This window comes from Hordeum vulgare, chromosome 5H (assembly GCF_904849725.1).
Source record: "Hordeum vulgare subsp. vulgare chromosome 5H, MorexV3_pseudomolecules_assembly, whole genome shotgun sequence".
In the NCBI taxonomy this organism is placed as follows: Eukaryota; Viridiplantae; Streptophyta; class Magnoliopsida; order Poales; family Poaceae; genus Hordeum; species Hordeum vulgare.
The window spans coordinates 520596678-520611412 of NC_058522.1; the positions used below are offsets into that span (position 1 = coordinate 520596678).

Sequence of the window (14735 nt, forward strand, 5' to 3'; positions counted from 1 at the left end):
GTCAGTGAGTTATATGATCTCATGGTCATAGGAATGAATACTTGACACGCAGAAAACAGTAGCAACAAAATGACACGATCAACATGCTACGTCTATTAGTTTGGGTCTAGTCCATCACGTGATTCTCCCAATGACGTGATCCAGTTATCAAGCAACAACACCTTGTTTATAATCAGAAGACACTGACTATCATCGATCAACTGGCTAGCCAACTAGAGGCATGCTAGGGACGGTGTTTTGTCTATGTATCCACACATGTAAATGAGTCTTCATTCAATACAATTATAGCATGGATAATAAACTATTATCTTGATACAGGAATTATAATAATAACTATACATTTATTATTGCCTCAAGGGCATAATTCCAACACATGGTATAAAGCATCTAAGAGTAGTTGCGGATTGTCGGGTGATCAAGTCTGTGAAGGTTTGGAAGTCTATCTTAAAGACTAACCACGAGTGACTGGGCGGAGTCTGTGTGATTTAACTCAAGGAGAATACGATGAAGACTGCATGTCTTCTGGTTTTGAATTCCATGTTGTTTCAACTAGACGTACAACTGTCAGAGTAGTTGAAACTGGCAGAACAAATCCTTTGTCTTCATCGAGCAATCCGGTACTATTTCTTCAACCTTTCCATTTCTTTATTTACACGTTGATGAAATTGATCCTTCCTATTTAAAGACTTTGACTAAAAACTTCTTGAATTTTCTCAATCCAAATTCTTCAACCGCCTTAACTTCTACATGCTTATCATGATTATGTCTAGTTGTACCTCGTGTATTCCCTATTTCATCATGACGACTTTGTTGCTATCCTGTTTCGCATGCACCTGAGTACTTTATTTGATGTGTAGTATTTCGTGAATCTGTATTTCTTCACTAAGTAATTTCTCAGTGAAGAATTTATAAAAGTTTCCCAACCACCCCTTCCATCTGGTCGATATAACACACTTTAAGCACTCGTTGAGTATTTTCTCTCATGGAGAACCCATTGCATGTTCCGAAATTTTTGTGTGCGCATTATTGTGGACCAACTAGTCGAAGGTACCCGCTAGTTGGTCCGTCTAGCAGGCCATGCGGGTATCCAAGTGGTGCGCCCAATCGTCGCCATGTGTCGCACCCGTGGGAACACGTTTTTTTCAAGCGTTACTTTTTTCTAAAAAAAATTGTTTTCCTCGCATGAAGCATATAATATGAAAAGTCATAGTTGTGCTTCCCCGAAAGTGAAAAATATAGTTTTGTTTCGTGATGATTCATAATTATACTTTCGCGTGAAGAACACTTGTGCTTCTCAAAAAGTAAAGGCACAACGCGTGAAGCACACCTGGAGAAAGAAAAGGCACATGAGTGCTCCTCCCCCTTCCAATTTTTTTCAAAAAACATAGTTGTGATTTGCACAATTGTGCTTACGGGTTTATTGTTTTTTGGTGTTCCCCTTTTTGTTTCCGGGTTTCCCTTTTCTTAGGGGGAAAAACTTTGTTCAAACTTATTAACGTAGGATCTGATTGTAAAGATCTCGAGACGAGAAACGTAATGGTGAAATATTTTGGACGCATGATTTAAAAGATAAAATGTCATGAGAAAACGAATGTACGGAAGAAGCATAAAATTTCCGGATTGCGACAAGTGTTGATGCACATGCCATGTGTCACTCTTGTCCACCAGAGGAGACGAGAGTGACCTTTACAAGGGGTATCCTCTAATAAGTGATTTCGACATTATTGAAGTTTATTTTTTTGAGGATCACGACATTACTGAAGTAGATCAGTGTTTCAAAAATGTTGAAGCAGACCAAGTTTTGAGTTGGGCCATTCCATACAAAGTTTTGAGATGGGCCGTTTTCCAGCACGGCCTGCACAGCTCACCGCCTCGGGCGCTTGTAGGCTCGACTCCAAAGTCCAACCCCCCTCGCGCCGCCGAAGCGCAACAGCAACGTACTCTCTTTCTCTCGTGACCTTCCCTGGTAGACATGGCAGGCGGCGGCGGCGGCGGCGGCGGGAAGAAGGACCGCGGCGAGGGGCTGGGGCGCGCGCTTGTCCGGCAGCGCAACAAGCAGGCCTTGGCCGCCAAGGCGAGGGGCCAGCAGCTGGTGATCTCCCGCCGCGCGCAGCAGGCGCTGCCGCTCGAGTCCGTCATCGAGGTCAGCGACATCGACGCCGTCCTCCAGCGAGCCGCCGAGGAGGAGCTCCTCCACGGCGACGACGCGGAGGGCGCCGCCGCCCTGTCCGCCGCGCTCGGTTCCGGCCTCATCGATCTGTAAGTGCCCGGTTCTGTTTTGGCTCCCCGCAGGTGTTCGACGAATTGCCGCTGAGGCGGGTGCTGCGGTTATTTTGCGTTGCAGGGATGGGACGGGGGACACGGAGGAGGAGAGGCGGCTTCTGCGGGAGGAGCAGGAGGCCCTGCACGCCGACAGCCTCAGGGTGCCCCGCCGGTGAGTGCTCGGCACCGGCATTTCTGTTTTCTTTGGTCGTCTGGGGTGGGATGAGGTGTGCATGGTTGAACGGAATCGGAATGTTTTCAGGCCCCCGTGGACTGCCCAGATGACGACCGAGGAGCTCGACACCAACGAGAAGCGGGCCTTCCTGGAGTGGCGGAGGAACCTGGCGAGGTTGGTGCACTTCTCTGCTTTGTTTCTAGTTGCGCCGTTGTTCAAAAATTACGTTGCTCCTTTGTACAGGGAATGGTTGTTGAGTGTATTTCAGGAAATATCGGGTTTACGCTCTTAGTTGCAGGAAATCTCCGGATTTTGTATTCATACCATTTCGGAAAACCTACCTAACTAACTCCCCACCTTGGTATGTTAACAATTTAAACAACACTACTTGCTAGTACGTGTAAAAAAAACCGTCTTACATTGTGGGACGGAGGGAGTAAAAAATACTTCAGCAGTAGTTGGTTAGGGTGTTGTTTTTTTATGAAACTATGTTGATATATCAATGTAAAACCCAGGCCATAAACCCCCAGGTTTTCTGCAACTATAACCATAGACTTGGCTATTTTTGGAATCTTCTGTTAGAAATCATACTTGGACTTGTTCTGAATATCTGTGATAAATTCTGAAGCTGGTTCATTCTTCCTGGGCATTGAAAATGGAAAGTACTACAAGTAAAGTACTCCCTCTGTTCATTAATATAAGACGTTTTGGCAGTTTAATTTGAACTGCCAAAACGTTTTATATTAATGAACAGAGGCAGTACTAATATTGTCAGCTTGAATGGAAGCAATGTACATATTCCTGAGCACTCTTTGAACGTCTGAGCACGTAATCCATCTTAGTGAACTTTAAATGTGCTACTATGTTGTTTGTTATACACAAGTCAATTATAAAGGAAATGTTCTGCAGATTGCAAGAGAATGAAGAACTTGTCCTTACGCCTTTTGAGAAGAATCTTGACATCTGGAGACAACTCTGGAGAGTACTTGAACGCAGTGATTTGGTTAGTATGTCTATTTGAGAAACCTATGGTACAATTGAGGTTTATATGAACATTAACTATGAACTCATTTGCCATTTTATCTCACTTTTCAATCAGTGACATCACCAGTAGGTCCAGTACAATGTTCCTTTTCTTTCAGCAACTTGTCGTTTTTCTGGGCATGAGTACATGTGCACACCTATTCATCATTGGCAACATTATATCTAGTTGTAATATGAATCCATTTGAATTACTGTGATGCATACATTATGTGTTCTCATCTGTTATTAAGTTAACTATGGTACCTTATTTGTCTCGGTAGTATTGGAGCCTTTCTGACTGTGATCAGCCCTTCTTATTTTCCCTAGAATGAGCTAATGTTCCAGGAAATTATGTAAAAGCACTGACTGGTTTCCTACTTTATTGAAGCTCGTGATGGTCGTCGATTCTCGAAATCCCTTATTCTACCGCTGCCCTGATCTTGAGGTACTTAATTTAGACTTAGTTTTTTTTTAACTTCTGTATTGGGTTTAACTTGCATGGTTGTCTATATTACATTATTAATAAATTCACATTGATGTTAGATGACCGGTACCTTGAGTTTAACTGGTTGCTACTGCTGGTTGTTGCATTATTTGTTCTCTGGTCTTGTCGAAGCATTAAAATCCAGTTCTCCCTGAAATGTTGGTGCTTCTTGAAACTTAAAACTGCGGTTTTAGGATTCACATCATAATCAGTGCTTCATTCTTTACTACCTTCATTCTCACACACATTAGTCTCTAGATTGCCCACACTATCCAACCGCAAAGGTACAATTTCACAGGCATGAAGATACAGCATCTTTAAAGTACCTATGACGTGATATTGTAGGTTTCTTTGTCATTTTACACGATATCAGCAATTCAGCATCATAAGTGCTGTACTGGTTTATGATTTTCAACATAGGTTTAAATACTTGTTTGTGTGTGTTCAGATGTTGGTATTATGTGTGCAGTGTTGCTGCGACCTTCTTTGGTACTTATCATGTTATCAAAATTGGCTGATGACCTGTTTGATTGATTTTCCATCTCCGTTAATGTGAATAAAATTATAATTTTTGTTTTATGTGTACCAACAACATAGGCTTTAACTACTTATTTTTGTGTGTTCCACTGTTGGCGTCATGTGGCACTGAGCTGCAGTGACCAGCCTCCTTGGATAGTTTATTTATGATCATAATAGGATGACAAGGTCAAGTTTTGTTTGATTGCTGTTCTGTCTCCTGATTCTCCTCTGGCAAGGCCAAGATGCATGCAAGAAATATATCGAGCTTCAAAATTATCAGGCAGAAGCCAAATAAGCATAGTGGACCACTAAATATTAGCACTGCCTACGTTCTGGTTAAGCTTGCCGTGTTTGTTTTTTGAGCTAAATATGATTTGTGATATTTGAGAGTAGTTTTGAGATATGTGAGCTAACAAAGAAGAAGTAGTTTCCCCTTTATTATAGAACTGTTTGCTTTATCGTATTGTAGATTTTTGCAGTTTTCTGCTGTCTTCTGACATGTATCTTTAACTATGTACCAAAGGCATATGCACAGGAAATTGATGAGCACAAAAGAACACTGCTTCTTGTAAACAAGGCTGATCTTTTACCACTGATTGTCAGGTTAGTAGCTCTCCGGAGGTGCATTTGGTTTCCAAGTACCTTTGGTGTCTGTTGTAATGCATGACATTTTCTCAATTCGGAAAAAATGCAGGCAAAAATGGGCAGATTACTTTAAGCAACATGGTATTCTCTATCTATTCTGGTCTGCTAAAGCTGCTACCGCGACGTTAGAAGGGAAAAAATTGAGCAGCCAAATCATGGAAGAATCAGATACAGAACTTGATACGAAGATATATGGCCGGGAAGAGCTCCTGGTGAGGTTGCAGGGTGAAGCGGAGTATATTGTGAGCCAAAAGGGTACATCCGCTGCTGGAGAGGAACATGAATCTAGTTCTGATTCTGCCTTGGTGCGACCCAAGCGTGTGGTTGTTGGATTTGTTGGCTATCCAAATGTTGGGAAGAGTTCAACCATCAATGCTCTTGTCGGTGAGAAGAAGACTGGTGTAACATCTACGCCTGGCAAGACCAAGCATTTCCAGACACTGATAATCTCAGAAGAGCTCATGCTGTGTGATTGTCCTGGTCTGGTCTTCCCTTCTTTTTCAAGCTCGAGGCATGAGATGGTGGCGTGTGGTGTCTTGCCAATTGATAGAATGACAAAGCACAGAGGAGCAATTCAAGTGGTAGCAAATCGTGTGCCAAGAAATATCCTGGAACAGGTTTACAAAATCACCCTGCCAAAGCCCAAGGCATATGAGGAAGCATCTCGACCACCAACCGCCGCTGAGTTGTTGATGGCTTACTGCACATCTCGGGGGCATGTCAGCCATGCTGGGCTGCCTGATGAGACCAGGGCTGCTCGACAGATACTGAAGGATTACATTGATGGAAAGATCCCGCACTTTGAGCTTCCTCCTGGTGAGATAGACGATGAAACTGATGCAGAGGACAATAGTGACCAAGAAGGCTCAAGTATTGCAGCAGCTGATCAATCAGACGACGATGCTTCTGATGAAGATGACGAGGACATCAATCAAGCTGAGCCTAACATCAGTCATGCCCTAAGCGACCTTGCATCTTTTGACATGCATGGCCAAGTGACCAAGGGTTCCACAAAGAAGATGAAGAAAGAAAAATCCCACAAGCACCACCGGAAACCCCAGAGGAAGAAGGACCGATCATGGAGGGTTGGAAACGATGGCGCTGACGGTTCGGGGGTTATAAGGGTGTTCCAGAAGCCCGCTGTTAATCCTCCTGCCAGTAGCACTAGCGTTGTAGGTTAGTGCTTCAGTTTTTGCTTGCTTGTGTGCCGTGCCTGAACCCCTTTCTGTAACCCTCCCCCACATTACAAGTATCCATGATGTTTGGATGGAAAATGTTGCCGAAACTACAAACATCATTCCAAAAACATTTCTCTATGTTGTTTAAACTTGCGTTTGCCACCCTCTGTGTGTTGCAATGGTATATGCTCTGTGCCTTTTCTTTCTAGCAGTTCACTGGCTGGTATGAAAGCCGTGGTCAATTATTTTGTTTTCAGCAATGTGAGCAATTTGCATCGTTCAAGTGAGGCTTAAAAAGTACTCCCTCTGTACACGTTTTAGGTCACTACTAAAACGTCTTATAAGAGTGTACAGAGGGAGTACTCCGTAGGTAGGAGACATTCTTGCCGTGCAAGGCAAAATGAGGCCGACTGTAACGGGACTGCTTCCAACATGTCGCTGAACAAAACTACTCCTAGGTCACAACACGTTGCATGTTGTTCAGCAACCGTGACAAATTCAGCGTTTACAAGTAGAATAGCGTTCAGAAACGCAGAACTGGTGCTACTCATAATATAAAAACACTAGAAGTTGTACTAAGTGAGCGAGTACTGAAATACCGCTGAAACCTTCAATTCAAATGTACTTCAAACAGGCTGCAATTCTCGAATTCTACAAAACTAGAAGGTTGGGGCAAACAAGGCCAACATGATGCACAGGGTAACACCAGCAGTGTCAATCAGATGGTGATTTATAACCAATCAAATCATTCTTTGAGAACTCCGTATCTATAACCTTGTCAGGAAATTCTTGCTGTTGTAACTTGTAATGCAAATAAACAAATTATTACTGACAAGTAACTTGTAATCCCGTATACTCCTTCCGTAAAGAAATATAAGAGCATTTAGATCACTAAAAGCTTACGGAGGGAGTAGATTGCACTGCTCAAATTCACCCGACAAATATCTAAAACAAGCCAAAATAAGACTGACAAATCTCACAGCACCATGAACAAAACCAGCATCTAAAAACGGAGATTAGTGCTCACTCAGTTATTGTTTGACGAACTGATTACTGGACAAACTTCTTGTCAATTGTTTGCTACGGATGAGTTGGGCGTTACAAATTTGAAGCATAAGATCAGCACGAGAGCTAATCGTGTCAAATCAGTATCCATGCATTGGATTATTACAGCACAAGATCACTTCTCCATATTAATTCACGAGTTAGAACTCGTGAACAATTGTATAATTCCCACCAAAAGAATCGATTTTTTTCTTGGAGAGGCCACCCTCTCCAGTCGTGCAGATCACGCCCAAGGTAAAACAAAATAATCCACATCAAGGATGCCTCAAATCTCACCAAAAAATCGCAAGATCCAGCGCCTAGGGGATCAGACCGCAAGATCCTCCTTCTCCTTCGCCACCGCCGTCGCCGCATCTGCCTGCTTCTTACTGTCGCCCTGTTCCTCCTCGGCCGCCGGGGGCGGCGGCGAGGCAGGGGAGGCCCCGGAGGCTTCGCTGGCCTTGAAGGCCTCGATATCCTCGGCCATGGCGCGCTCGGCGCGGAGGATGGGCTCGTAGTAGTCGGGGAACTTGTCCATGCACCTGCGCAGCGCGGAGGTGGCGTCGTAGCAGCGCTCGACGACGTCGCTGCCTTCCGCCTCCGCCTGCTCCACGCACTTCTCCCAACCCACGAACTCCTCCTTGCACCCGCCGCCCTTCATGAACAGGCAAAACCCGCACTCCCCTTCCTCCTCCTCGCCGCCCTCCGCGGAGGCGTCCAGGACCACCGTCTCCCCAGCCGCGTCCGCCTCGCCGCCGGGAGCGGACTGGGCCTCTTCTTTCGCCGGTGAATCGGCGGGCGCAGCGGCCTCCGGGGGCGCAGCTTCTGCGGCGACGGCGGAGCCATGCTGGGCATCTTCTTTGGATGGTGGATCGGCGGCCTCCGGGGGAGGGGAGGCGGCGGAGGCGGCGACTCCCATCGCGTGAGCGTGAGGGGGTTTTGCCTGTTGGATCGGACTGGGGCTTCCTAGAAGCTGCGAGGACCGGGGAATCTTAAACCCTATTCGAGGTCGCAATTTTTGGGCCTAAATGAGTGGGCTTTGGGAGCACGGGTAGAGAGGAACAGCCCAGCCAGTCGAGTCCGGCGTGGACTAGTTTTGTTTTTTTTAAAAGAATGTACTGGACTACTTCTCCTCTTTCGTCACTTGCCGGCATCGACGACAAGGTGCTACTCCGTCCGTGGCAAAGAGGAATGTTTTTTCTTCGTACTCCCTCTAAGACATGCATGTAGTTTTAGACCATTACTAGCAAAAAAGCACATGCGTTTCAACGGGAGAAAGAAATACCACACGCTCTTAATTTATAAAAAATGATCTATAATCTAAGAATTTGTAGTTACGACACAAATAAAGATCGTCTTATCCTACAAAAATGCAGTTTAAAATTTCACAGGTCTTCTATTTTAACACGGCTTGCATGTAGATTTAATACGTACAAAGAATCAGTCAAGTGACCTTCAGTTTCATCTCTAATCCTGATTTTGTTAACGTGTTCATCCCCAACCCGGATGAGTACCGGTATGAAAGAAAGACGAATAATGACTTATTTATTAAGATTGCACCCTAGATAATATTTTTATTAAACGTTTAACAGATAAACTAATATCATATTTATATTCTACATATCTTTCTAATCAAATTCCATATATAATATGTTAAATTTGGAGTTACGGTTTAAAAGATATGAGTATTTTAAAAAACATTTAATATATACTACGAGTTTAATGTCATAAACAGTAAGTGTTTTTTTGTAAAATCACCTCGGTGGGTTTTCCGACGGAAGCGATAGCCTCTTTATTATTAGGTAAAGAATTTAATTAGCAGCTAAATATAAATTATATGTCATAAAAAATATATCATTTGATTCTTAAGCAAATGTAGTTTTCAAATATATTATTCATTAACTAAGGCCCCGTTCGGAGTCTCTCCGCTCCGCGGCTCTGTTCCCGGAACAGATGGATTTGCAGTTAAAATTCGTGAAGCAACTGTACAGGTGCTTTGTAGATTCTTAAATTTTAAGATGGATTACCGAACGTGTCCTAAATATAATACATATTTAACTAATTAAATTATCAACCTAAAACGACGCGCATGCCTTATGAACTAAGACAACGGAAGTATCATCTTTCATTTTTTTAATTTACAGGAAAATCCTCTTATCTATTCATTGTTTATCATGACAGTACAAGATAAATAAATAAGAACTATAAATCTAGAGCGTGTCTATTTTCATAACTTAATTGCTTCTAAAAAGGTACTCTTGTATTATTTTTTATGTGGTTGGGTGGTTCATGACGATTATATTCTATACTTCCTCGATGTTCTTCTTAAAACATGTGTGGTTTCTTTGCGTTAATGCTACAACAAAATGTTTATGTCGTCACTCCAACCATTGTTAGAGTAGGGTTCAAATGGAGGGTCGTGGTCAACGTTGGTATTACCGGCACCGAGAGGAGAAAGACGCCCTCACTTCATCCATGAGGTAGGTCAGATGCGATGTTGTATCAGTAACGATATGGCCACGGGATACAAAGCATCTATGAAAAGGACGTCCTCGCTTCATCCTTTGAAATGGAATCATTTTATTCCATAACAGTTGGTTCGTCAACCAAACACACTTTTAATGACACGACAATGTGACGACTGACCAATTCCTAAAGAAGGTTGGAGTGGTGATGGAGGGACTAGTCTCGCGTCATCCATCAACATGTGAATCACCTCCTTATGGTGCTATGTTGACATCTAAGATATGGCTGGGTTAGCCACTCGCTGATACTAAACCAAGATTTTTGGCCACCATTACACCAAACACAACCGTCCATGTTTGTCGGGAGATACCTACACCAGTGTTGAGAAGAGACACCCAAAGAACAAAAACATAGTACAATTCTTTTCATCATTCTCGCATGTATGTACCGTATTATTCGAGTGATCTTTCTTCATGGATCCATGTCTATTGTTTTCTGTATTAGTACATTTTGGTCTCCTCAGGATTGTAGTAACACTATTTCATGATCTAAATAAAGCTCTCTTCCACGACTCCTGAATGAAAAATACATTGTGCTTTTCACGGTTGTTATCAAACAACAATTAAATACCGTGCGTCGTGACAATAGAGTCTGATGTTTTTTAAGGAGGAGTCGGGTGTTGATGCCTTCTTTCGATACACTCAGGGGGAGAATGTGACATCAACGAAAGAGTTGAAGTGGAAAGTACTCCGTCCGTTAATTTTTAAAAAAAACTTATATGTTTGTTCTAAGTCAAAAAAAAATATTAAGTTTGACCAACTTATTAGAAAAAGCTAATATCTGCAAAGTTAGACTTATGACAAACTTAGAACTTTAATTTTTGAAACTCAAGAAGTACTCTCCCTCCGGTTCATTTTATAAGTTGTCCATGGATTTTTAGGTTTTCAATTTAACTAGGAAAACATGTACTCTTTTCGTAAAGAAATATAAGCGCACTAAAGTAGTGATGTAAATGCTTTTTTATCTCTTTGCAGAGGGAGTATGATATTTTGACCACTCTCGCATGTATGTATTACCATATTATTCGAGTGGTCTCTCTTCATGGATCCATGTCTAGCGTTTTCTACACTAATACAATTTGCTCTACTCGGGATTGTAGTACTGCCTCCGATCCATATTAGAAAGTTGTATTAAAGCAGCGATAACTAATATGAACCGAAGGAAGTAACACTGCTTCATCATGATATGAATAAAGCTCTCTTCAACTCTTGGATGAAAATTACACTATGCTTCTCATGGATGTTGCTTTTAGGACATCTTCAACGGTGACCTAAAAATTTCCTCTGGCATCTGTCCGTGAACAGAGAGACTAGTATGCAGGCAATGATTCTGGAGGCCAACATCCAACGTTGCCCGCATACAATTCAACAACAATGAACTGATTGGACGAAATTCATACAAAAATGGCATATCTCATACAAAGTTTGAATATAAATTACATAAAACTATGAATTATCAACTGTTTTACTAAAATAAGCTATATCAGATGACTACTTCGTAAGCGTGGCCACCATGCCCCGCCGCACCGCCGTTGTCGTCCCTCCACCGACGCAACAATGTCGAACGGTCGCGACAACCTTGTACGATGTCTGTGTGCCGCTCGCGGAGGAGCCGATACGCCTCCTATTGCGCGGTGCTAGGGCTTCCTTGGCCACTGCCGATGGTGCAGGTGGAGAGCTGGCGGCGGCCTTGCCTTGTCTGTGTTGACCGAGCAATCGCTAAGCGAGCTCATCGTCAAGGCAACGATGGCGCCTAGCGACCATCTTCGCAGTGGTGACGGAGCGGTTGAGCGCCCACACGGTGGCGAGGTCAGGGTCATTGCAGACCCATTTTGGTGCCACATTCGTATTGGAGAACGTGAAGCGGCGACCGTCATTGCGTCGGTCCTAGCTCACCTGCTGTCGCGCCGCGTGCTCTGCCTCATAGACGATCACCCTCGAGCTCGAGGCACCACTGTAACCACCTTCTCCGAGGTAGTGAAGGATGCGGCCACGCGCCTTCACGGTCGTCGATGACATCTCCTTATTTATCGGGTGGCGCTAGTAGGTCCCATCGATCCTCGCGTACTGACTATGCGGGGGGGGGGGGGGGATGATACCTGTGATTCACATTGGGTTTTTCCTTGAAGAGGAGGGGATGATGCATCACAATATAGACAACTATTTCCCTCAGTGAGAACCATAGTAATCAAACCAACAGAAGAACCACACAATTTCCTGTCTTCAGCGCCTACAGACAAAAGAGCATGCACAAGCACCTAACATGGGCAAAAGGGTTGCCAATCCCCTTGAAGTCGTTACTTGCATGCGACAAACATTGGTAGATAGATATTTTGATAAATATAAATAGAAAATAAATAAAAGGTAAATAAGAACAACAATGTATGTTGTGTTTTTGTAGGTATATTTATGTATATATCTGGGGGCCATAGTTTTCGCTAGAGGCTTCTCTCTTGTTGAAAGCATACAGTGGGTAAACAAATTACTGTTGGGCAATTGATAGAAAAGCTCATAGTTATGCAATATTTTTTCATGTCAATGATCATTACATATAAGCATCACGTCCGTAAGCAACTAGTCCGACTCCTGCCTGCATCTACTACTATTACTCCACCAATCGACCGCTATCCAGTATGCATTTGGAGTTTTAAGTAAAAACAAAGTAAGGCTTGGAGGATAATGACATGATATAGACAAAGTAAATCCAATTGATATGAGTGAACCCCATCGTTTTACTAAATAGTACAATACATGTCACGTCCCTTTCTATCACTGGGATTGAGCACCACAAGATTGAACCCACTACAACACACCTCTCGTGCTGAAGATAAATCAATCTAGTTGGCCAAACCTTATCAATAGACCAGGGAGAATTAAGAAACTGTCATAATCATATATATGAAAGACCAACAAGGAACTCAATATAATCTCATGAATAATCTGAACACAAACCCATAATTCATCGTATCCATGGAAGCACGTCACCATGGGAGCAACAAGGATGATGTAGAGGCCCTCCATGATCGATCCCCCCTCCAAGAGGGCACCGAAACAGGACTCGAGATGGGCACACGACGAAACAGAAGATTGCGGCAGCATAAAAAGTGTTTCGGGAGTCTCTCTAGGGTTTTTAAAATATGTTTGAATTTATAGGTTAGAGAACATAGTCGAAGAGCTGGGAGGTGGCCCCAAGCCATCAGGGCTCGGCCATCCCCACTCGACGCGTCCTGTTGGCTTGGGGGCACCCTGTGTGCCCTTCGGTTTTTCTTCGAAGCTTCCAGGTCCTTATTTTGTCCAAAAGAATTCATAAAAAAAATCGAGGTATTTGGACTTCGTTTGGTACAGTATTCATGAAAAGCCAAAAACATACACAAAACAACAACTCACACTTGGCACTTGATTAATCAGTTAGTGCTCAAAAATAATATGAAGCAACAAGTAATGGCTAAAAACATCTTAGAATGATAATGTAATAACATGAAACAATAAAAAATTATAGATACGTTGGAGACGCATCAGGCGACACCCACCCGTCCTTCACGCAACAGATGCGTTGGGGGGACCCCGACTCCTGCTTCATGCTGCCACCAATGTGGAGGACACGGTTGCGCGGCGGGGACGCTGGCTCCTTGTAAGTGCATCTAGTGCCCCTTAGTGATTTTGGTGGCTTGAAGACTTATAGGTTAAGTATCTAATGTGTTCATGAGTGTACACATGACCTATAAGTCACTGAGGAGTTTGAGATATTTGATGACTATCGACCCCTAAAAATGTATATCTTCAGTTGAAGAAATTGGTCTAAAGCTGAAGAACTGAATCGCGAAGAATCTGCGATAAAACTGATATTCCTCATGAAGATATTGAAATTGAGGAATTCGGTGTGTCCTGAAGAAAATCATTCTGAAGACTTTGAAGCATGAAGATTTACTCTTGCTGTTTTGTTTTCTTCACACTTGAGTAATAGGAACACCGTACTGTTAAAGGGGGTCGAAGTTACACTTTGGAATGAATTTCCTCAGGATGCTCAACCCAAGCCTAATCCTACCAAAAGCCTCAAGTGAGGAATACGAGTGACATGAGGACTCTCACAGTTGAGGGTTCCGACCGTTTCGATAGCCACGACACATCATTGGTCTTATCCACACCAACGGTCATATTATTTAAGGGCATTAGTGTCAAATCATGTCGGGATGCTCCCAAGCTATAAATATCCGCCCCCACAACCATTAGCTGGTTGGCTGCTCCGTTAGAAACTGACACTTGTCATAAGAGCAACCCAATTCCTCAGAGTCTTCGAGAGTAATTCATCAGTGAGGAAATACCCCAAACACCAAACCACAAACCTAGAACCAAGTGATGGAGCATCACTGAAAAAGTTGTTCTTGTGTGGGACTGAAGCCTTTTACCTTTGATGACTGTGCATCCTCCAGACGGTTAGGCGTCATGGTCTAGAGCAATCCAGCAGTCAATTGTGGATCGCTGGGTGACCAAGTTTGTGAGGGTTTGGAAGTCTACCCTGAAGACTTACCACGAGTGTTGGGCGAGGACTGTGTGTTCTTAGCCCAAGGAGAATACGGTAGGGACTGTGTGTCCCGGGACTGTGTGTCCCGGGACTGTGTGTCTTTTGGTTTCAATACCAAGCCGCTCCAAACCAGATGTACAACTGTCACATCAGTTGAAACTGGGTCATCAACAACTGTCTTCGCTGTGAAACGGGTTCTAATTCCTCAACTCTTTATATTCCTCAGATTATGTGTTGATGACTTTCACTGTCACTGTTTGAAGAATTTGCTGAAGACTTTCTGTGAAATTACTCAACCCCAAATTCTTCACGCAAGTTAATCCTCATCTGTTTTCTGTGTGCCTGCTTACTGTGCAAT

General features: G+C 43.3%; 2 protein-coding genes across 2 annotated transcripts; one reads left to right on the forward strand and one right to left on the reverse strand.

Moving 5' to 3' along the window:
• Window positions 1–1918: 1918 nt before the first annotated feature.
• On the forward strand, window positions 1919–6435 carry LOC123452103 (GTPase LSG1-2-like). The gene is made up of 7 exons (XM_045128688.1): window positions 1919–2259; window positions 2345–2434; window positions 2525–2611; window positions 3347–3440; window positions 3849–3905; window positions 4987–5066; window positions 5158–6435. Exons 1-7 carry the CDS (start codon window positions 1973–1975, stop codon window positions 6287–6289), a joined length of 1827 nt encoding a protein of 608 aa, XP_044984623.1. The 5' UTR covers window positions 1919–1972; the 3' UTR covers window positions 6290–6435.
• An 855-nt stretch (window positions 6436–7290) lies between these two features.
• Window positions 7291–8284, reverse strand: LOC123398189. The gene has a single exon (XM_045092689.1). It carries the CDS (start codon window positions 8247–8249, stop codon window positions 7659–7661), a length of 591 nt encoding a protein of 196 aa, XP_044948624.1. The 5' UTR covers window positions 8250–8284; the 3' UTR covers window positions 7291–7658.
• Window positions 8285–14735: the final 6451 nt, after the last annotated feature.